General features: G+C 41.5%; 1 protein-coding gene across 1 annotated transcript; it reads right to left on the reverse strand.

Moving 5' to 3' along the window:
- Positions 1 to 5,395: 5,395 nt before the first annotated feature.
- On the reverse strand, positions 5,396 to 8,890 carry LOC147435859 (uncharacterized). Its single transcript, XM_086488770.1, has 9 exons — positions 8,202 to 8,890; positions 7,737 to 7,831; positions 7,555 to 7,658; positions 6,918 to 7,018; positions 6,720 to 6,826; positions 6,356 to 6,646; positions 6,099 to 6,245; positions 5,874 to 6,008; positions 5,396 to 5,758 (listed from the first exon to the last, which is right to left on the reverse strand). Exons 1-9 carry the CDS (start codon positions 8,511 to 8,513, stop codon positions 5,602 to 5,604), a joined length of 1,449 nt encoding a protein of 482 aa, XP_086344896.1. The 5' UTR covers positions 8,514 to 8,890; the 3' UTR covers positions 5,396 to 5,601.
- Positions 8,891 to 25,276: the final 16,386 nt, after the last annotated feature.

A 25,276-nucleotide genomic window follows, 5' to 3' on the forward strand; every position in this document is an offset into this window, starting at 1 on the left:
GTTACAAGGAAGCAGTGCAAATGAAGGACTCCGGGAATTGGCAATTGGCCATGCAGTCAGAGATGACAGCTCTGCATAAAAACCAGACATGGAAGCTAGTTAAATTACCACGGGGCAAAAAAGCTCTACCCTGTAAATGGGTTTACAGGTATAAGATCACCGCTCATGATAGTCAGCCAAAGTACAAAGCAAGGCTTATTGCCAAGGGCTTGAAGCAAGAACAAGGCATTGACTTTGAGGAAGTCTTCTCTCCGGTGGTCAAGATGACTACATTGAGATGCTTTCTTGCATTGGTTGCCATATTAGATTTGGTGTTGCACCAAATGGATGTCAAGACATCGTTCTTGCATGGTGATTTAGATGTGGAAATTTACATGCAACAACCAGAAGGGTTTGTTGAGAAAGGCAAGGAAGATTGGGTATGCCAGTTGTTAAAGAGTCTTTATGGCTTAAAACAATCACCGAGGGCATGGTACCATAAATTCCACAAGTTTATGCTTTCTCAAGGCTACAAACGTAGTGAGTTCGATCACTGTCTATATACAAAGAAGGCTAAGGATGGTAGTTGGCTGATCCTTATTTTGTATGTGGATGACATGTTGATTGCTGGCAAGCACTTGGAAGAAATTTCAGCTTTGAAGTCAAAGATGGCAAAATCGTTTGACATGAAAGACATGGGTGAGGCAAGTCATATACTTGGTATGCGCATTGAGAGAGACAGATCAAAGAAGTTGATTTGGTTATCTCAAACAGAGTATATTGACAAGGTTTTGCAACGTTTCAATATGGAGAAGGGAAAGGCATTGAGTGTTCCATTGCCACCATATGTGAAACTTAGCAAACAAGATTGTCCTGTGTCTGAGGAAGAACAGGCTGAAATGGATAAGATTCCATATGCGTCTGCAGTGGGTAGTTTGATGTATGCAATGATTGCTACTCGCCCAGACATTGCATTTGCAGTGTGAGTATTAAGTCGATACATGTCAAACCCAGGCAAGAAACATTGGAAGGCAGTGAAAGGAATATTGAGATACCTGAAAGCTACAAAGAATATGTGTACATACCTGGCGGCCCGCCCACTTACCTGGGCGACCACATTGGGCTTTATACCCCAACAGAATGCGGTTTCCATAGCAGCTCACAATGATGTATCTTCTATGATAGATGAGTATGCTATTGATCCCGATTTTAGAGATGTGATTTCAGCCCTTGCACTAGGGAAGAAAGAGGAACCGTTTACTTTATAGATGGTTATCTTGTCTATGGCAATAGACTATGCGTTACTAACTCACTACGTGGGAAAGTAATGTATGAATCTCATGCTCCTCCTTATGTGGGCATAGAGGAAGGCCTACCCTAAACAGGATTGAAACATATTTCTATTGGCCTACCATGAGAGAAAACATACAAGAGTATGTTTCTAAATGTGTGGTATGCCAAAAGACGAAGTTTGATAGAGGGAAGCAACCTGGATTGCTTCAATCATTGCCAATCCCTAATTCACCATGGGAGAGCATATCCATGGAAGGCATTGGAGGCACCTCAAGAAGCAACTATTGGAGACCCATCAGAGATCGAGGACCAAGAAGAGGTTGCAGCTCGAGTCCATTCTCCGACATGAAAACAAGGTATTAAGAGGAGGTAAGACTATTCGCTGGTATCTTATTAAGTTTAAGAATTATCCTTTTGAAGATGCTAAATGGATGCAAGGCATACAATTAAAGGATAACCTAAACCTTGTCAATGCTTACAATGCTTCCCTAGAGTAAGCAAATGTACAAATTTTTAATATGCACAAAGCTTTTGTCTTATAAGACTCTCTTTTCCTTTATTGTACACAAATGTTAAGTAGTATGCATACTTAGAATCAAGTTTGTGGAGACGACGTCTTCCAAACACCAAGTAGAGCTTGTCAATCTACTATGGAAGATTGATAGGGCTAATGTGCAGACATGCTTGCGGCAACTTAGTCTCTCAAGCACCAAATGGATTAGTCATCCATTCTAGAAGGATGTCGTAGGGTAAAATAGGGATCCTCTACCCGCTAGAAAAAGGACTAATAAATAGGCTTTATCTTCTCTACCCCATAGTCGAGGACGACTATGATTTCAAGAGAGAGGTAATGTCATAATAACTAATCTAATTCTCCTAAATGATTTTTTCATGTTGAATTGATCATTTAATATGGGAAAGTGCCAGGGGAGAAAAAGCTAGAATATTGGTTAAGCTGGCAGACCGGCCACAGTAGGGATCCAAAGGGGGGACCATTTGCAAAAGAGCAATGTGCAACAATGGGCTTCAAAGACCCTAAGGTGCAGCCCACTAAGACTTCCAAAATGCTAAGGTTCCAAAATTCAAAGGTTATGTCCAAATGGTCAAGCTTAGTGAAATTGGATGCTTTGTGAGTGTACACAAAAGTCTTCAAGACTCCTACATAGGAGGGGGCGAGCCCTGTAAGTAGGGGATGAGAGAGAAACACACACATACACTTACAGCCTCCCTTTACACAAAGGGAATAGTGGATACATGTCAGCTCCCTAGCCCAATTGCCCACAAGGTGCACTCAAATCCTATTGGATGGCCATAGAGGTGGACCAATGAGAATTAGGCTAGAGTAAATCTAGTTTAATTCATTTAAAAACACTTAATAAAAGAACCAATAAGAATTAAGCTCTCTAGAAGACTATTGGACAGTCTCCCAAGGGGTCCAATGAGCATTCAACAGCCCAATGGCTTGCCTGATTCCTATTGGCCAGAAGACAAAGGGATCCAATGAGAGTTTAATTGCATTATTTAATCACCTAAAGCTCTCACAAAAGGGGAAAGGGAGACACATGTCACAAGGCTCTCACTTATGCTTCTCAATTATGATTGGCTAAGCTTTGCAAGGTCCAATGGGGTGTCAGCAAGAGTAAATTGCAAGAGGGGTCGACCAAGAGAGAGAGGAGACTGATTTTGGCAAGGCATTATCACACTCACACCCACACAATCTCACGTTGAAGCAAGAAGACTCTCTCTCTCCTTCTCAAGCTTTAATGGAAAGCTCATCATCTACTCCAAGTTTGTGAGAAGGGCGGCCTACAACAACAACTCTTGGCTTTGTGATGCAAATCCAACCAAGAGCCAAGCTTCAATGATGCTCACCTCCTCTACCATGCTAATTACTAAGCTATGCTAAGCTTTTATGAGTGATTATGTGAGGAGATAAACTTCTTTCTTGTAAGACTACTCCGCCTTCCTCTCAATCTACTCTCATACCCCGCTAGCTCTCACCATCTTCGAAGGTGTGTGAGGTCTTGGGTCTGAGACCATGAGGGAATTGATGTTGTGTTTTATAAGTGTTTTGCTTAGTGCTTGAAGTTTCTATCTTCATTGCACTAGCTAGTTATTGAAGGAACACAAAAGATTGTATTGTAAAATTTCTCCCTTGATGGGGGAAACCTATTATACAAAGCCCATTTGGAGGGGGGACCGGCTCCATGTAAACCCAGTCCTCAACTATTGTCAATAGCTTAATTTCTCTCTCTTTTGAAGTATTGTTCATGCCTATCGAACTAGGTGTTATGCTTTTTGTTGCTCTCTCCATCCAAGAACTCTTGCTATGCTCATTAGGAATCTATTCTAATGAAATCCTCATTATGTCAATGCTATTTTTCGCTATTTTCACATGAGGTGCAAGCATTCACCCTGGCTGACAACAACACAAATGTATTCAAGATGTTTGCTGTTGAGGATAGATTGGATGGAGAGAATTACGCAATGTGGGCTTACATGATGCAACATATTCTTCTGTCAAAGTGTGTCTGAAATATTGTGTAGGGCATTGATGTACATCTTGGTTTTGTGGCTACAGGGGATGTTGAGGATGCTACAAATTTTAGTGGCAAGATTACTACTATTAGAGCTGTTTTGCCTACGGCTGAGCAGGCTTGTTGGGATGTAAGGGGTACACAAGCTCATGAATTGATTGCATTATATATATATGAAGCACACTATTACTCCCGACTTTCGTTCAGCTAAATCTACAAAACAGGCTTGGGATATTCTGGTTGGTCTTTATGCAAGTCATAATGAGGCAAAAATTGCTTTGCTACGTAAAGAGCTGGAATTGAAGATTATGCATGAGGAAGATAAAATGGACACTTTCCTTGCTGGTGTCAAGGATACCAATGAGCAACTTATTTCTATCGGCGAAGTCATTTCTGACAAGTCCCTTGTGCATTTTGTCTACTCTTGTAATAGATGCTCAAAGATAGAAGTTCGAAAAAATTGAAGCTATATATAATCAAAACAAGAGACCATTGTCATACCTTTGGGTTACATTTGCTTAACCAATGATGCAACAGAAAACATTTGGCTCCTTGATGATTGTAGTTACATGGCTTTCAACACTTCACACATGTAAAATATAGGAGGTTTACACTTGAATCCATGAATACAACTAGAGATATCCTATGACGATCTTCCAAGAATTGTTACAAAAAAAAGTGATATGGTACTTCATTCAATTGTTTAGTGCTAAGCAAACTCTTTATAATTGGAACAATGTCCCACAATTTTTAAAGTGAAAGAACAACAATCAGCAAACTTTAAATATAGATCACTAATACCAAATATGTCGCAAGCATTGAGAATGGCCATTTAAAGAAAGCATCTATGATGCATCATATGTAGCAATCCAATTCCCATGGAAAATCACATGAAATCAGTCTCTAGTTTCAACACATCAACATTTGCCAAATTGAACCTTTTTTTTAATTGGTGTAACTAGCTTCCTCTAAACCAAAACGCTATATACCTACTCTTTCTAAAAACATAAGTTGATGCACATTATTTAAACTTGAAACCACAATAGAAAGTAACTTGGACAATCAAAAGCACCAAATAATATGGCAATTACAAGAGATCTCAGTGAAAAAAATCCAATGGAAAATCACCATAATTAGCCGGTATTTGAGCCACATACACAAGCTCAAACTACATGTAAATCACACAACAAGATTTTGGCACCACATTTTCCCTCCCACTTTTTTAGTTTCCTCTGTTACACGATAAGGAATCAATCGTTGCAGTCAGTCTACCTTATAATTAGCTTACCTTTAAAAGAGTGTCACATGAGCTTGGCTCAAGCCCACCTACGAGCACACACACTTCCCTTTTCTACACATGTTTCTCACTTCGATAGGCTTCCATGCATTGCATTTAGTGCCAAGTCTGTCAATTCTTAACGAGTCCGTACTTATGGCCTCAAAAAGCAGCAAACCATATTCCATTGTGCTCAAAAGTGTTCACCAAAACCCACTCAGCTTGCCAGTAGGAAGGCTAAAAACGCATCCTCCTCCCAGACAAGAACAGCCCAAGCACATCACAACACAAAAATGATTTCATTTGAACATCAGAGAATTAGAGCAGGTTATAATATTTAACTCAGTATGTGGCTGCCACTTCCAAAAAGGGTGTACCCCAAGGTCACAATAACATGGGAAGAAAGGTCAAAATTAATGCCCATTTAGTGGCAAAAGAATGATGGGTCCAACACCCTGTGACAAAATGTACACAAAAGAATCTGGTGATAATACAAAAGTTGTTGCCCTCTGGCAATTACAATAGTTCCTGAACCCTTGGGGGAGAAATCAACCGTCGCATCTGCTTCCTGCAGCGCTGAAAAATGCTCGTATACAAATGGTCAAACCGCACACCAGCCCTTTCTCGGTTAAGAATGAAGAAAATGTGATCACCTTCAATCAGAGTATAATACCTGCAGAAAGCGCATGCCAGGATAAGCACAACAGACCAACAAACAATTGTTCAAACACAGGTGAAGGTATTACAGACAGATCTTCCGAGATCAATCATGCTCAGTGCGGACATACCACATTCCTGGTTGCAAGGATTGGCCATCCTTGTAGTCAGGCCCCAATTGACAATGGGGATGAGGGGTCGGGACAGCCGGGTACAGCATGGAGATGGTATTTAGAGCACCATCATTGTCATGCCAATCCTCATCTCTGAGAAAAACAAGTATGATCAGTCAGCCAGACATATAAACACGGTGCATCAATGGGTTGAAACTCCAACACTTGATAGTAAAATCCTGCCTGTAGCCATCATACGGCAAGGGTGCATGTGTTGGGTGCCTCCACTGGCACATTTGAAAAGCTCTAATGCAAAGCAGAGGATGTATTCTCATGATGCTTGTTGGGACTGTAAAGCCTAAAAATTTCCTACTCATTCTTGTAGCGTAGCTGGACAAAAACACCATCAAAATTACTGCAGATTAGAGTACTTCAGAATTGCTTATCAAATGTAGAGAACAAGAAGACCAGTTAAATGATTGTAAAAGGGGATGCAATACCTAAAATAGAAGGTATTTGGAAATGTTTGCAGATGCCGGTTTTGCTCTATAGCAGAATGAATGCTGAGATCTGGACCAATCCAATCATGTGATGCGAATGGACCAGTCTCAAATAACAAGGATTTAACCAATCCGCAAAGCCCTATCTTCCTCCAGCTCATGTCGAAGTGGTCAAAACCAAAACCATAGTAACTCTTCAATAAGGGAATGTCTAGCCACTCGTAGAGCACGACGCCCACTCTCAGGACTTGTAGAAGGGAGACGACCATCAATGACCGACCATCTTCGGGACTGCACAGGAAAAAAAGTTGTTAAAGGATGTCACAAGGCATTCATTCTTAGAAAAACCAGGCACCTTTCTTACTTGATTCCATCAAGGAGGATCCTCGTGGAGCCATTCAGAACCCCAGACAAACTAGTAAGACTGAGGATCCAATCGGCATTTGTGCTCTCCTCATACCCCTTGAATTGCTGCAGCAAGTTCCTCATCAATTGAATGGACCACAAACTAGCAATCAAATATAAACCGCAACAGCAACTCTTAAGGTCCATGTACACTCACCTTGTCCGCCAGCATTTGCTGTAAGACTCTTACTACTTGGGCTCCTGTGGAGTGACAGACAAAGTGGACAGGGTGAAGCTCATCCCAATTTTTGTAGTGCCCTGGATCATAAGTACCAATAAATAAGATGAATCCCTTGTTCATGTAACCAAACTAAGCCGACACTGAAGCCATTGAATCTTCATTACAGTCCCTTGGCATTCAGCATTCCATTCGTTATGCTCCCTTGATATTCAGAAACTCCGTTGTTTCTTTTGATGAAAGGCAGAAGGCAAGAGATGACAAATACATCCTATAACTCAATGCACTACATAAGCATGCGGACCCTTGAGAAAAGATGGGGGGGGGATTGTCAACTAAGGTCCTTTCGAGCCTTGCTATGACACCTACTGTAGGAGGGGGAGCACAACACCACAAATTCCAAATGTGGCATTTGAACTTTACTCTACTGGTTGAATGCGAAAAGCCTGTTAGTGACAACAAAGTTGAGGAACAGAAGCCCTGATGTACGTCAAAAGTCTACAATGCATGTGCTGAATACACCGTAAATAGCGCACTGCCAAAACCAGACTCTAAAGTACAACTGAATACGACTCAAAGAGCTTATTACCTTATCCAGAAAACTTCAAACACTGACCTGACTCATAAACACGACCATATCTACAATGTCCACACATCCGGCTGTGCTCCAAGCCATAATCTACCCTACCTCCTTTCAAAAAGTAGAAAAGTTCCCGAGCCCTACAGAAATAAATTTTAGGGTAAAGCACACCGCAAATTTCCCATGTGAATGCAAGCAACAAATACTTCTAAACTGACCTGTCATGAATGCTTGTCAATGGTCCGAGGTCAGGTACAAGGATCCGATCATCCCTTTTCTCAGCTCCAGCCCAATACGAAATTTTCCCCATTTTCTGTCCACGCAAAAAGTATTACAGACTAGCAAGCTTTGTATACAAGCTATTGGACAGTCAACACAGCATTTGAACAGCTCCCCGAGATAAAACAGGTTTCCATGGAGCTACTAGGTAGCTTGAATTAAGCTAGACCCTGTTCCCTTTACTGCGGGCTTGCTTGGAAAGCTCATCCACAACAATAATAGAATGTGCAATGAGTGACAACAGCAGTCACAACCTACTTGAGCCCTCTTTCTAGAAGAGAGGTTGAACAATTATTTAGCTCCTTAATAATGTCAGGAAATAGTATCTGTTCAGCAAGCCTATTCCTTGCATACAAGAATTGTACTCAAAGCAGCAACAAAGACAAGCAAGAAGTGATGCTCACCCCCTTTCCAAATCCAAAAATTCCATGTACGAGAACAATGGGTGCATCATCATGACCCTCAACGATTGGGGTGCTTGCACGCACTGCTTCAACACCATTCTCTGAGGTAGCGTCTGAATCCGCCCCCACTGCTTCTTCCAAAGCAGTTACTGTCGCAGATTTGCTGATTGATCCAGAAGAGATGAGCTCACATGCATCTGCAAACAAGGCTGCCGATAGAAGGGAGACTCCGTAGGTGATGTGGACAAATGTACTGATTGCAACCTCTGTGCAGCGAAGAACAATGGAGACAAAATCTCCAAACCTAGACATGATACTTTTTCCGCACTGGTAAAATGTGGCACGGATCCAATTGGCATGAAGTGGAGCTTGATCCTGAGATGTATAAAGCTCTACTGCGAGAGAGAGCTCTCACTTAATGTGCAAGCTCTCTGTGTGTGTGTGTGTGTGTGTGTGTGTAAGATAAGAATGTGGCCCCTTGGACGAATCGACCTTTCGCAAAAGGGATGAAGTACGCGAAGCAGAAAGAAGGAAGAAACGGATTTGAATTGAGGGAAGGGCGTGAATCAGAAACTGAGAGCGAGAGGAGAGTAAAGAGACAGTTAAAGGAAAGCCATGACAGGTGAACCTAACAAGCTAAAGAAGGAATATAATGCCTCCAAGGAACCAAAGCTCGGATAAAGATTCATCCGACATATAACGAGAGGGGAGGGGGGGGGGGGGGGCGGGTTTTGCTTACCTGGCTAGCGATGGCGAAGAAGGGTCCCGCCCCCCTCTTGGTTTTACAGGCACAAGGCGTGTCTACTCTACGGTGGTGACAAGCCCTCCATTTTAGAGCTTACAAGGAGACACGTATTTTACTTAGCTGTGGCTTTACCATCTCTTTCGAGACACGCTGATGTAAAGGTGGTACGAGCAGGTTTACCGGTACCTATATTTACAGGCAAACGTGCCTTCAATTGCGGGGCTACATTTTGTCAATTAGAGCAGGGTCGCGCCAAGGCTAGCAGGCTAACAGGGTGGTAGGAGGTAGTAGGTCGCACCCCGAAGGGAGGAAGCCTAGTGTAATGGACTTGGCGAGAACAATGCTCAAAAGCAATTGCACTAATTGGCATGAGTTTGAGAGACTTGCACTGCTTCATTGCTGCCCTGAAATAGCTTAATCCCTACGTTTTTGAAGGGGTTAGAGGAGCCACAACAACGCTTCTACGATTCCGGAGCATATTTTAGGATTTCCTAAAATGGGTTCTTCCTTCGTCCCACTACCCCAACAGACCTGTGGCGGGACTCGGCTCTTAGCAAGCTCAGCTTGATACAAACTAGATAGTAGATAAGTTGAAGTTCCACTTTAAGGGCCCTCCAATAGTAGAGCCTTTATGCGCATTGTTTTGGCTACCGTTCGATCATTCGAAACAAGGCCATCAAAAGCACACCACGGTCTATTGTTTGTTTCATTCGAACGAGGTCCGTAAAGCGAACTAGTTTTATGTCCTCTGCTACATGGCCCACGCAATGGCACCTAATGATACCATTTGAAGTTATGCTTGCAAGCTCAACAACCTGTAAATAATTTAAAGCAGAAGCTGATGCCTTTGGGCCAAGAGACATGCTCTCCTTGACTTTTGCTCAACATGTGTCATAAAATATAATATCTAACTTTACCAAATGATTCTCTCATATTAAACTGGTCACTTAATATGGGAAGATAAAAGGGAAACACGACTTAGTATATATATATGTGTTTTTAGACCTATCTCAACGGGGGACTGAAAGGAGAAATGGTTGTATCTCAATAGGGGTCCAAAAGGAAACGGTCTACCAAAGAGCAATGTGCAATAAGTGCTTGTAGATTTACCTCAGCAAGGGACCAAAAGGAGAGATGGTTACATCTCAAAAGCGGTCCAAACGGAGGTAGTCTATCAAAGAGCAATGTACATCTAATGGAACTCAAAAGACCTTCCGGTTAGCTTCATTAAAGACCTCCAAAAGTTAGTGTTAAAAAGTCCTTTGACCTTACACAAGGTAAGGCTAACCTCGAGGTGGGAATCGTACCCAAACATGAGGTGCTAAGACGCTTAAAGTGGTTGTGGGAACCTTGCCCAAAGCTTGAGGTGATTTTTATGCTTAAATGACCAAGGTTTTTGAAATGTTAAATTTAAAGATAAATTCTCAAGAGGCATGAACGATGTCCATGCTTGATTGACTAAAGCTTGAAGTATTCAATTCAAAACAAGTCACTTAAGAAGCATAAAAGACACATGCTTGCTTGATTGAATAAGTTCTTGAAGTATTCCATTCAACCAAATGACTTAATAAGCATAAAAGACACATGTTCAAATGATCCTCTACATGTGGCCCTCATGATGTGCTTGAATGCTATTGGTTAGGTTTTAAAGGGGTTCAATGAGAATTTAGATACATAAAAATAGATAATTAAGTTCTTTCTCTCAAAAAAGGAAAAAGAGGACACATGTCCAAAGAAAATAATAAAATAATACAAGAGAGAGAGAGAGAGGTGGAGCAAGCATGAGAAAGGGGGTATACTCTCCCACACACACACACACGCACACACACATTCTCTGATTGTGTGAAGTGCAAAATGCAAGAGCTCCATCTCCTTCTCCAAGCTTGTTGAGAAGTGGAGAGCCTATACCAACACTCTTGTCTATGGAATGCAAATCCAACCAAGAGTCATGCTTCAATGCTTAAGCTTGCCATCTTCTTCATCTTCATTACTATGCTATTATGCTATGCTAAGCAAGGAGAGTGACTTCATTACTATGCTATTATGCTATGCTAAGCAAGAAGAGTGATAATAAGTGAGGAACTATTTCTTTCTCGTATGGAATGTTTCTTCTCCCTCTTCCCTACCCTCATTCCCCGCTAGCTCTCTCCACCTTCGAAGGTGTTTAAGGCCTTGGGACTGAGACTGGGGATAGTTAATGCTTTTTGCAAAGTTTATGTTAAGCTCATGATGCATGAAGCTTTCCATCTTCATAGCATCACCAAGGTCACAAGAAACACAAAGATTGTATTGTAACAAAGTCTCTCTTGATGGGAGAATCTATAATATAAACGCCTTCTGGAGGGGGACCGTCTCCAAGTAAATCCGATCCTCATTTATTGTCATGTTCTTTAATACTCTCTCTCTTGCAAAAGTATTGTTCATACCAAGTTAATTAAGTACTATGTTTATGTTGCTACCATCAATTAAGTTCACCCTCCAAGTTCTCAAAGTAATCTCACAAAAATGCTCTCTAATTTTCTTAATTCTGCTATTTCAAAGTTCATAAGCCATTTCCATTACAGGTATCAGAGCATTTGAGTTCTCTTTTCTTGCTTAGAAGAGAGGTCCTTAAGTAGCCTATTAATGGTTGCTTTTGTTAATTATATTAGGGTAAGTGAGACTCGGATCTATTATCTGTTTTGTTGAGTCCACTATGTGGGATATGGTGCACACCTTGGGAGTTTTGGTCTTAATAATGGAGTCTTCTTAGACTTTCCTACGGCTTTACCATTATTCAGCCATGAGAAGTCCGAAAGGAGCTATCCCTCAACAACTTCGCTATTTAGCATACACTAAGTAAACACATAAGTATAATTAGCATGGCTGACAATAACCAAAAGAGTAGAATGAACATTGATAACTTTGATTTTGCACATGAAGGTGCTAATGATGATGCTCCTATGTTTATCAATTATCTTTTTACTAGGTTGCATCAAGCTATGGGCAACCCTACTTTGCAAGCCAAATTTACTCAACAACTTCGTGCTTATGGGATTTCCCTTCCTCTCCAATAGGAGAGAGAGAGAGAGAGAGAGAGAGAGAGAGAGAGAGAGTTTAGGAGGCCTCTTGATGAGACCCCCAAAAGAAGACTCTCTCCCATATGAGAGGAGGAATCCAAAGATCAAGAAAGTACTGAATCCCTAAGTTCCTCCGAAGATGTTGCTCCACGAAGAAGGCGGACTAAATGTGTCATTAAATATCTAATATCTAACCAACCCAAATGATTTTCTTATATTAAATTGATCATTTAATATGGGAATAATAAACGGGAACAAGGGTTAGAATATAGACATGTGCTTACGGATCTATCTCAACACGGGGCCAATGGTAAAGGGGCCCAAATGAGAGATAGTCTGTCAAAGAGCAAGGTTAACTAATGAAGCTTAGAAGACCTTAGGGTTAGCTTCATTAAAGACCTCCAATGGTTAATGTTAAAAGTCCTTTGACCTTAAGCAAGCTAGGGTTGAGCTTGAGGTGGGAACCCGACCTAAACTTAAGCAAGCTAGGGATGTGCTTGAGGTGGGAACCCGACCTAAACTTAAGCAAGCTAGGGCTGTGCTTGAGGTGGGAACTCGATCTAAAATTAAACAAGCTAGGGCTGTGCTTGAGGTGGGAACTCCACCTAAGGTGCTTGTCATGCTTAATGACTAAGGTACTTGAGGTACTTGTCACATTTAATGAGAAAGTTGCTTGAGAAGCTTTCTATGCATGGGGGGTAAGATGCTTGAGTCAAAAAGAGAACCTACACACTTAATGAGGAAGTTGCTTGAGAAACTTCCTATATGTAAAAATCTCAAAGTTAGAGGAATTCTAAAAGAGCACATAGGACACATGTCAGATTCTCACTAAGCTGAACCACATGGTGTGCTTGAATGTTATTGGTTGGGCTAAAGAGGGGTCCAATGAGCTTCTACTTCCATCTAACAAATATCTAGATATTCTCAAGCTCTCTCTCTCTAAGGGGTAAGGAGGACACTTGTCAAAAGACTACCCATGTGCTTGACTGCATGTTGCATGTCATTAGCTAAGGGGAGAGGGGTCCAATGAGCTTGCAACATGTAGAAATTTCGCCCAAAGCAAGGAGGGGGGTGCTAGGGGATATACTCCACACACACACACACACACACACACACACACACACACACACACACACACACACACACTCATTTGCAAGGCCATTCTCACTTGGTGAAAGTTGAGGAACACCACCTCCTTGTCCAAGCTTGTGAGAGTGAAAGCCTACACGAACACTTTTGGCTATGGAATGCAAATCCAACCAAGAGTCATGCTTCAATGCTTAAACTTGCCATCTTCTCCATCTTCATTACTATGCTATTATGTATGTTACCAAGAAGAGTAATGATAAGTGAGGAACTATTTCTTTCTCCTATGGAATGTTTCTTCTTCCTCTTCCCTATCCTCATTCCTCGCTAGCTCTCTCAACCTTCAAAGGTGTTTGAGGCCTTGGGACTGAGGCTTGGGATAGTTAATGCTTTCTACAAGTTTATGTTATGCTTGTGATGCATGAAGCTTTCCATCTTCATTGCATCATGTAGGTCACAAGGAACACAAAGATTGTATTGTACCAAGTCTCTCTTGATGGGAGAAACTATAATATAAATGTCTATTGGAGGGGGGACCGGCTCGGAGGGGGGACCGGCTCCATATGAATCCCGTCCTCAACTATTGTCACGTTCTTTAAACTCTCTCTCTTGCAAAAATATTGTTCATGCCAAGCTAACTAAGTACCATGTTTATGTTGCTTCCATCAATTAAGTTCACCCGCTATGCTCACAAAGTAATCTCTCAAAAGGTCTTTACGTAATTTCCTAATTTTGCTACTCTCAAAGTTCATAGGCCATTTCCATTACAAAATGATCGCCAACTCCTCCCAAGAGAAAACGGTTAACCCATAGTCCTTCTCCTCATCACTCCAAAAGGGAAGGGAGGAAACAAAGGAAGAAAAGGGCAAGAAAGAGGTCACCCTCTTCTCCTTCTTCTTCACCTTCCATCTTTACCGATGAAAGCTATGGCTATTCTCCTAGAGAATACAAGAGGGGAGGACATCACAAAACTTACCCTGCATGGCGAAGGTCCCAAAAGTTTAAGAACTTCAAAGGGGGAGGAAAGAGTATCTCTTTTCTCACCTATGATGGCACATTTGGTGCCACCAACAAAGTATTTTCCTTCATCCAACAATTTGATGATACCTTTGGAAACAAGGGCTTCACGAAGTCCTCCAAGCTACACCATTTAGCTATGCACTTCCAAAAATCTACTCGTCAATGGTGTGCTAGCCTTCATGGCAACGACGAGGCCCCAAGGAAAACTCTACGAGTTTCCATCATGAAGCAATTCCTTGCAAACAATGCAAAGGACAAAGTGCTTACCAAATGGCAGAGTTTGAATCTACTCTTCAATGACTCTATTGACAAATATGTAGACAAGTTTTGGGGTTTACATCTCAAAGCTACAGTCTTTGAAAGGATATACTTCATCAAACAAAAGCAACAATTTTGTGTGGTATTACCTGAAGAAATGGACGAGTATGTCAACTCACAATGGCCTAGCACTATGATCGAATCCATCCACCACACTATGGTTGCTTCAAGGATCAATTTCCAACAAGGGGTGAGAAGAAATTTCAAGCCCATGGAAAACAAGGATCGAAATGAAGCTAAAGGGAAGAGAAATGCTCACAACTCTTCCCAAGGCAACACCAACACCAACAACAACAAGGCCAAGGAGAAAGGATCTTACAAAGGTAAAAATAAGTTCTCTCCCAAAGAATTAGAGGCTTGTTCTGTAAAGATCATAAATGCTTTAAGTGTGGGGAGCAAGGACATGGTTATCGTTCTTGCCCCAAAAAATGTACGCAATGACACTCCTAGAGCTTCCATGGTTGAAGCTCCAAAAGAGGATACTCATCGCAAAGGCTCATTCCTCTCTTATGCTTGGGGAAAGTCAAGATCTTGTCATCTTGTTTGACCCTGGCTCTACTCACAACTTCATATCAACAGAGTTGGCCACCTATAAACTTGTCCAAATAAAATCACATCCGTTACAGCATCAAATGACATCCAAACGTAACGAAACTTCTAGGACAAGTTTATAAGATTTAAGCACGCATGCTTATGTTCTCAAATCCCACTTTAGGTCAAGTGCCAAAATCGCGATTATTAACAGTAGTGGATTTTTGACCTAGTCGTTTTTGACCCAGAATGCACTTAAATGCTTAGAAATGATACCCGCCTATGCTTACTTTTTGATTTTGAAGTGTAAATTCCTACTTGTGATGAAATTAGGCCGCGGGTCAGCGATGCCAAAAGCTACGAAATATCGTGAAGTGTTTACGTCAATGCATAGAGCTCTTACGTGCGGTTGCAATGCAACAAACACAACTGCAGTGTGACAATTGGGGAGGGAGTAGGAAGCGTGAGAAGGAGAGAAGTGAGTGTCGTTAGCTCACGCTGTGCATTTCATTATCCAAAAACTTAATAACAACTTACAAAAACTGGCTTTTATACCTTAGCCAAGGTTTTTGGTGGTCAAAATTAATAATTTGGGAGCTCTAACTAAAGATAGGTAATGACAGGTTGATACAATCTAGAAGCTTGTAGCCCCGGCTCATCTATTACAAAGTCTACCCAAAAAATAGGAGTTACAATATTCTCGATTTATAAAAAATAATAAGTGTTTTTACAATGAGAGCTCCAAAAATGGTATCCGAGTTAGCTTGCTGCTAACATTCCCCCCCTCCTCGCATGTGTCGTCCCTTGACACAGCTTTATGGGCTGAAATATTCTTCAGGTTGACGACTGGCGAGGCAATATTTAAGCGCATTTAGGGCCTTTTTGTATCTGATCTTTCTCTCTTTATCTGGCACTTGCAAAAACTGCATAGTGACTCTGTTTTTAAGCTCCACTGTTGAGTAGCTTACAAATCTCGAAGTTAGGTTGTTGATCACTGGCCCAAATATCTTCGTTCGCCGAGTGAAGAACCTTGTGTAGAACGTTTCCTCAAACGCCAACATATTGTGAGAAGGTAAGAACATGCATCTGGCGTAGAAGCCATAGAGGACTTCTTCGGAAGGTTGGCCAGTGAGATTGTAGCATAAACCTTTATTACCCTCGAGGAATGACATCCACAGGGCACCTGCTTGCTCTGGCTCATGGATAACTTCGATGCAGGTGAGCAGCATTCGACAGATTTTATATAGCATTGCACATGATAGATCCGGAAGACTTTTGAAGAATGACATGGCGCCCGTTAGGATTTTCACCATGTATTCTTCTGTCGGTGGTCCCTTTTCAGGAGCAGGCAACCTTAGGTGGTTCAACCAGGTTGGCTGCTTCTTTGTTATTGGCTCATGTGCTTGCCATGTCCTTACTCTTAGTACATGACAAAAAGTGGGATTCTTTTGAAGTGCGGCAGGTGCTCTTGTGAACAGAATCAGATACCTTGGATTCTTGTTCAACGAGCTCAGCCTCCACTTTGGGTGGTCTTGATCTACGCCTTCGTCTTGCATGTCTTTGTAAAGCCTCTCTTTGACTTGGAGCAACTCCACCTTTATAAAAGGATATGACAGGGATTGTTGATGCCACGCGCATTGATTTGATTGGGAGTGAGTTGTGTAACGTTGATGGAGTGAAGAACTCTCAACTCCCAATCCATCACTGCTTTCCATTGCTCATCCACCTCTTGTGTAATCTTTTCTTTTAGTGCATGTTGCTCAGCTTTTGACAGCTGGACTATTGGCACTGTATCAGTTTCTGTTATTTGTACCTGGAATGCATCCTCTCCACCTAGCCCTTCTACTGGCTGTGTCTCCATCTCAGTGAAAGAAATTGAGGGGATATCTATATGTGGCGCGTTTTGAAGTTCCGCCTCTTCTTGAGTTTCTGGCTGTCCATCTCTTAGCAGCTGGTTAACTTTTTTAAGCTCGGCTATTTCTTTTAGCAGCTCTTCTTCTCGTTGCACCCGCATTAAAGCCAGGTCTCTACGCTGAGACTACTCCAGTTTAAGCTCCAACTCAAGGTCTTTGTTCTTTGTTTCTAATTCTTTGTAGACCTCGTCTGTTCCTTTGATCGAGGCCACTGCGGGGTTTTCTTGTATTTGCCGCAAAAAAGTTGCCTGATCATTTATTCTCTGTTCTGAGTATTGCAGGGAGGCGTTCGCTACATCTAGCTGTACTTGAATCTTCTGAACTGACAGGGTTGTAGTTAGAATTTCGTTGGTAACTTCTCTCAGCTGTTCATCTTTGGCTTTGCATGAATCTGACAACTTTGTAAGTAGGTCACCGAGCTCCTCCATCTCGTTTTGTTGTTTATCCCTTGCTAGCTGATGTTGTTCAGCTTCAACTTTCAATTCCTGCACTTGCTTTTGTAGATCGGTGATGACATTTAATTTGTTGTTTAACTCTCCTTGGAAAGCATCAATCACCAACTCTAGCTCTTTAGTCTTTGTGCTGCGGCTAAGTGCTGCTGATCGGAGTCTTTCCGTCATATCTTGCATTTGCTTTGCATATTCATTGACGTGCAGGATTACCTGATCATTTGATTTCCATTCTTCATTTCTTGCTAGTTGCCTAGATGTCTCGACCGTATCTTGTGTCTCTCTCGACTGAGTCGTGGTGGCTGGTTGTTCTTGCCCTTGAGGCTGTGGCTTGCCTTCTTCTGCTTTGTCATCCTAAGGCTTCGTGGATGCCTCGGCCTTTTCTTGTTGTGTAGAGGTAGAAGGGGTTTCTTTGAAATCTTGTTCTCTTGTTTGTTCAAACTTTGTGGTGTCCTCTCGTGCAGGACTTGCTGCCCTTTTCGGCTCTGGTTCTTGCTCTTTGCGTTGCTCTTGTATAGTAGCTGCCTTTTGTGCAGATTCAGCTGCTTCTCTTTGTTCAGGCTCTATCTCTTTTGTGGCTTTATCTGTTGGTGATGGTGGTGGGCTTGGCATAGGGTGATCATGCTGTTCTAAAGCAGGTGAAGAAGGTCGGGGAGACATGTCACCTTGTTCATGCGAGGCTTCTCCTTGTGCGGTTGCTTCCTCTGCTTGTTTTTGCTGCTCCGCCGCCTCTTTAGCTTTCCGTTCCGCATCTTGGGCTTCTTTCAGCTTCAAACCTTCTGCCTCTTGATACATTTTTTCCAATAGTTCTGTGGGATCTTCTGTCTGTTTCCTGGCATGGTGCTTTGTTCTTGGTCCTTTCAATTCAATTGGTACCCACTTTGGAGGATCCTTGCCTTGAGCTTGGCGGCTGCGTTCGTAGGAGTGCTTTTCTCTTTCAAACCTGGCTTGCTTCTGTTGCGGCTCCTACTGATGTGCTACCACGACTTTTCTCTTCATTTCCTCGATCCATGCTCTTCCTCATTATCAGAGCTTTCACTACTATGCCATTCTTGCGAGCTCTCAACAGACTCTTCATCAAACTTGTATTTTCTCTTGGTAGGTCTTGTGGCTCGAGGGGAAGGTTGTGTTGACACGATCCAAGTGTTCTGATCTGGGACAGGCGGCAAGTTGTCGGCCATGCCGATAGCATGGTAGGCAATTTTGGTTAGAACCTCTGGTGCTCCCATATATGTTATTTCTCCCTCTTTCTTTGTCCCTTTCAATGTGGACAACACGTACTGCGCATGGTCAATTGCTTGCCTAGTTGTTGACTTGAGAACTTGTGTAAATGTTGTGGCAACCGCATGATTGGGTGTGGTATACCTTGGCGAGGAAGTGGAAGTGCTAATGATACAATCTTGCAAGTTCCTCCACCTGTTTCTGGATAAGATCGGCAAATGTGGCAGCGACAGTTTCCTTGGTGAAGGTTCCTACCGTCTTTCTATCTCTTGCCCTCATTGTCATTCCTTTTGTTGGCAGTTTGAGAGCTTCTGCCACTATCTCTTTTGTAATCACTACTTTGAATTTGTTCCCTTCCTAGTTAGAGATTTGGGCAGTTCCATCTTCTTTGATTGTAGACAAGAGCTCATAAGCTTTTTGGAAATCCACTCCACATGGCTCTTGTTCGTAAAAATCTCTGAGCCCCAGCCTTTGGTTGGCTTCTTTGGTCTTGGGCTTTGCTGTGACATCATATACTTCTTTGGGTAGTAGTTGCAGTTCTACCTGATGTCCTTCTTCGCTTTTGAATCTACCTGTGAACACTGTGGTGTTGTTCTCTTCCAACTATTCCCTTGACAGATAGGTCGCTTTGGCAATTTTGACTGAACTAGGGTCCAATTGGTATGGTGGTAGCTCTTGCAACTTCTCTCTTTGCGAGAGCTTCTTCTTGGCCTTCTCTGCGGCTTGCATGGTTCCTGTTGAGTGAATAGAGTGTCAAAGTTAGCAAATTTGGTAGATTTTCTCTCAAATGTCCTTCAGTCTGAAATGCTGACAAATCGAGTCCAATTTGCTTCAAATCAATTTTTGAATGTGCATAGATGCATAGAAACATGTAAAGAGCAAAATTATGAAGTCAAAATAAAAAATTGCAACAAAAGTAAATAACCGCGATTATTTACAGATGAGTAATTTTTTCAACTTTTTGCAAATTTGGCATTATGCGCTTGAAGTATATACCAAATAGATACTCTGAGTGAAATATGGGCTCATTTGGGTGTACAGGATGAAAACGGTGCCAGATTTATGCTTTAGGTCTCTGAAACAGTAGATGTAAGAAAATTTTGAGATTTTGAGCTCCAAATTGTTCAAACTTGGCTTTTGGGCTTAGGACATCATGTACTTTGGATCTATGATGGCCAAGTTGCAAATGTCCCCCATCTTGGCAAAAAAGTAAATAATCGCGATTATTAACTTTTTCATCAAAATGAACATTTTTTGTTGCGACTTGGCTCTAGGCATGGCCACATTTTTTAATCCAAATCACCTCATATCACATAACTCGGAATTTGGCTTGCAAGGACTTCTTTGCATTTTCTGGCAATTTTCTCAGTTATAATTGATCATTTTGGCTCATACTTGAAATTTGGCATGTAATAGGTGTGTACAAGTGATAGGTGAGGTGATGATACAATTTTCAAGCCAAAATATTGCAAAAGTAAATAATCACGATATTTACAGCATCAACTTTTTCTTGCAAAACTTGAAAATTTTGACCTAAACACATTCTATACACCTAAAACAAGTCCTAGATTGAATTTGGTAAAGTTTGGTCTTGCCGGCATCACTTCGTGCTTTGTCGACTTTGAAATCTCTGATTTTTGTGACTACATGGCCTGTAGAGTTGGTTAGTCATTTTTGAGGCTATGGACTTGTCCGCGATATAGTCGTGAAGAAACTTATCCAATTTTGGCCCATTTGGAGTCAGTTTGACCTCGTGTGTCGAATTTGACGCTTTGTAGCCTTCGAGCCGTTTTTTGCTTTTCGAGGGCTTGGCTTGATCGATTTTATGAAACCAATCATATACATTGTGTATAGACCTCGTATATAAGCTGTCTGTGGAGTCAGAATCCAATTCTGTCATCTGCCAAAAACCTAGCTTTTCTACTTGGGCCCCCCTCAACCCTTGTCAAATGGTCAACTATTGATATAGAAGTGTTCTATTATGTTTGGGCATGCTATAGTTCAAATCTCATCCGATTTGGTTGAGCTGATAGGCCGCTATGGTCGATTTTTGGTCATAGGTCTTCATGCACTGCTCGGATTCTAGGTTTTTTCTAGGGGTTTATACTAGCTACCGGCTGTACAAAATGGATCATTGATAAGTATAGAACTTACCCCTCATTTCTCGCGTGAAACGGCGCTGAAAACAGGTGACTGTGGACTCCGGAAAATACGCGCGAAGAGGGTCGAAAGGCTCTCTCTCCAAAGGCAACAAGTGGAAATGAGGTGATTTTAGCCTACCTTGGGTATCTATACACGAACTTCCCGAACTATTTTCCCCCAGATTCCCTTGTTAGTCCTATTAGGTTGTGAAATCTATGTTAAACTCAAAAATTTCCCAATCGGATTCCTGTAGCTCATTTTGTAAGAATTTTGCAAAAGTAGCTATGGCCGCCTACTTTAGGCTTCTTGCTTCCATATGTCGATTTGATTGAAATTTTTTGTGCTTGTCCGCCTTGTTTTTTTTATCACCACCATGTCTTCAGTTTTTCCATCTGAGCTCCTTTGCTATTTATTATTAATTTTTGACATGTTTATTGAAAAAATCAACGAAAATAAGAAAATGCACTAAAAAAGCAAAGTGAAAATCCAATAATTAAGAAAGTCCATTGAAAAACACAGCTTTATTGTTTTTTGTTGGATTTCTCCATTTTTAAGTCTCAATATTATCAAGAAAATGATGAAAAATAACAAAAAATGACTATTTTTTAATGATTTTTTGATAGTATATACACTATTTACACTTGTCGGGAGATATTATCAATTAATTTTCCCTTGTTGATGATTTATAAGGGCATTATTAGGTAATTTTGCAAAAAATCACACATTAACATCAAACTTTTTTCCTCCCTCTTCAAACATTGCCCTTAATTACTTAGTGCCCTTGCACCCCTCCTAGATGGCGTACTCCGGGATGACTGTGTGCATGGGTTGAATAGATGTGTCTATGCATAGCCTTGGTTGTTTCTACCATGCTTTGAACATCACTGCAGTTCAAACCAATATGCTGTGCAAGAGTTGGGTCTTGAGTAATTAACTCAAGGGTTTCTGATGTCGAGGCTTTCTGTTTGCTGTCTTCCAAAGAGCAAATCTTGTAGCTTGTGTGCTCTCTGCTTGATTGTACCATAAGGATGCTTTAGCATGCTGGTTTCCTGAGATTTTGGTATCAACAATGACTGTTGTCGAGCTTTTACCCGCCATTGATATCTTGGTTTGTCTTGGTCAGAATGGTGTGGTTGAGGTTTCTGAGACTTAACTCGCCATTGCTTGATTGGTTTTCCAGTCTGCGAAGAAGATAAGTGCTCCTTTTTCTTCCAAATCCATTTCGTGTTAGGTTCCTTGCTCGGAGATGCTCGTCTTTGTGTTTTGACCTTTGGAACCGTCTTTGGTATTGTCGATGATGTTTTGGGCACCCAGATTTGAATCGGCTTGTCCTTAAGCTATGCTTTCGATACCCAAATTTTCCTGACTCCTTGTATGCTACTTGTAGCATTTGCTTGTCAATAGGATGGAGAAGATTGATTACTTCGTGGTTTGCTTTGCTGGTAATTGCCTTTCCATTCCTTCTTGCTTGGTGCAATTCGAACAATGAGTTGTCCGCCTTTAGGTGATAGCCAATCTGGTACTGCCTTGTATGTTCGCATCCATAGAATTCCAAGAATCATCGTCTCATTCATGTGTTCATCTACTAAGCATACAAATTGATGAGGACATGAACATCCATGTACTATCACATTCAAGTTGACTACTCCCAATGTTGGTGTTGGGTTCTTGTTGCATCCTTTGATAGTCGCTATTCCTACTGTCAGAGACTGACTTGTTGCCTTCTTGTACGTGGAATAATTGACTCCATTTACTCTAGCTCCTGTATAGACCAATGCATTTGTGCTATGGTTGTTGAGTTGTACTTTGATGCGAAGGTCCATTCCATCTAACCATTCATCATCTGTTGACACTGCATCTTTCTGCAATTCCCATTGTCGGTCATCTATTTCCAGAGTGTTGATGGGAATAGGTATTTGTTGATTCTTGAGAGCAGCTTTCCTTTTGAGTGCCCGAAGCCGAGCTTCATCTTGGGCTTCATCAATAACCTGCTATCGTTTTATCTTTCTTTGCTTGGCTGCATGCATTCTTTCTAGCAATTCATTGGTTAGCGGAAAATTATATTTATTTAAACGACATCCACTAATCCAATTAGCCATTGGTTCACCATCTAGGGTGGACAACTTAAGTGCTCCACTTAGAGATACATCTTCAATGATAAACGGTCCGTTTTCCTTTTTCTTAAACTTGGGAATGTGTTGCTTAAGGGAATATACTAAAACTAAGTCCCCTTTTTTGAAGATTTTTGTAATTAGATGGGAATCAAAAAACTATTTTTTTTTCTGCTTTTGAGCATAGATGTGAGCTACAATAGTTAGCCTTTGCTCATTTAGCTTTTCTAAATCTTCAAGTCTTTCTGACAATTCATGTCCAGTCCATTCAAGATCCTTAGATACCCTTAATGTCGGCAATAGAAACTCTATTGGTAATATGGCATCAAGACCATAAACAAGGTTAAAGGGTGTAGCATTTAAAGCTTTTTTGAATGAAACTCGATAAGAGCATAGAGCTGCATGGAGATTCATTTCCCAGTCTGTCCTTCCTGAACTAACCACCTTTGTCAACACCGAGCTAAGAATCTTATTCGTATGCTCAACTTGTCCGTTTGCTTGTGGGTGATAGGGAGCTGATTTGTTAGGGATGACCATAAATTCATTAAGCAGATACTCGATTACCTCATTAAGGAGATGAGTTCCCCTATCACTCACAATTTCTATTGGTAGTCCATATCTTGTGAACTTTATGTCAACACAATTTGGACCACCCATTTTGTTTGTGAGCATTTTCAAAGAGCCTTGATCTAGACTTCTAGGCTCAACATCTTTTGACAAAACCTTTGTCCTTGACGGAGATGTTGGTCATTAATGAAGATATGTATTTATCATGAAAACTAACCATTGTATCTTTTAATTAATTGTCACCCTTTATGCTTGCTTTCACAACTACAATAGGCACAAGCTATAGATGGAACACACTCTCAGCCAAGATTTTGAGTCTCACATAGTCTTTTGATATGATCCTTGTCTTTGGAAAATCATACTTCCAAAATCTCACAATATTTTTCAAGGAGAGGATTTGCACCACTCTTGGAGTATTAGCGTCACGCATATGCCTCATGATCATACATCTTCTACACCTTCTTGTAAGCACACCTACATGTAACATGTGCCACAAGCATTGGGATCCAAGACAAAACTTAGAGCTTTGTAAATAGCACTTGTTTAGTAGTTTGTGTAGTTATATGTAAACATGACAACTCTAGCAAGATGAAGAAGAAAACCCTTTTCATGCTAGCATTCATTTAGTTGTAGACAAGAATGATGTGCATCCTCAACCAACATTTAGTTGCTCTTAGAAATAGAGGTAAGAAGAATTGTCCCATTTTAGGGCATTTTTTCCAAAATTCCAAAATTTGAGTTTCATCGATGTTTGCCCCTCTAATCTCTCTCTCTCTCTCTCTCTCTCTCTCTCTCTCACACACACACACACACACACACACACACACACACACACACTCACTCACTCACTCACACACATATAACCTCTCTCTACTCACTTCTTCTCGTTGATCGTCGCCCCTCTGATCTCTCTTGCTCTCTCTCTCCCTCTACCTCTCCCTCTCCCTCTCCCTCTCCCTCTCTCTCTCTCTCTCTCTCTCTCTCTCTCTCTCACACACACACACACACACACACACACACACACACACACACACACACACACACACACACACACACACACACACACACACACACACACCCTTCCCCCCCTTCATTGGTAGCAACTTGACCATGATTCAAAGTGATGATTTACACAAGCAATTTTGCTCCTACCAAATTTGGCAGCAAACTACTACCCACAAACATCCTCTCTTTGCAAACTCTATCGCTCTCTCTGTCTCTACCCCACAAAAAACTTGAGCTGCCTAGCTTTTCCATAAGCAGGCAAGCCGCCCTCTCTTCGTAGAGACATACTCAATGTTTGAGTTCTTCCTACCGTCTGTCTCGTGCATGTGTGCACACACATTCACAACATTAGGCTTGAGGGGAGGGGAACACCATGCTTGCTTGATGCATGGAAAGTCCCAACGCTCAACAATTTTTCAAGCAATTTAAGAAAGAGAGCATGTTCTCCCCCCCCCCCCCCCCCCCCCCCCGTCTCTCTCTCTCTCATTTGATGGTAGGATACATAAAATTTATTTACGTTCCGCTCCCATTGGCTCCATAATAGCCTATACACTCTCTCTCTCTCTCTCTCTCTCACACACACACACACACACACACACACACACACACACACACACACACACACACACACACACACACACACACACACACACACACACACACATACACACACATTTCTTTAAGCTCAGAGCAGTGCTCCCCCCACCCAATTACTCGAGTAATAGATCTTGATTTTGACTTGGTGGATCAATCTCTAAGGTCTCCCTCTTGTTTAAGCATTTTGGAGACCAACTCTAAAGATACAGTTCTATACTCTTTTTGAAAGGCTTTAAGGATTAATTACTGAAAATTGGACACCTCCACACATAGAGTTGACATGTTGTCCCCTCCTTTCAAGTCATCAGCTA

Source organism: Adiantum capillus-veneris, chromosome 18 (genome assembly GCF_014529385.1).
Source record: "Adiantum capillus-veneris isolate H3 chromosome 18, ASM1452938v2, whole genome shotgun sequence".
In the NCBI taxonomy this organism is placed as follows: domain Eukaryota; kingdom Viridiplantae; phylum Streptophyta; class Polypodiopsida; order Polypodiales; family Pteridaceae; genus Adiantum; species Adiantum capillus-veneris.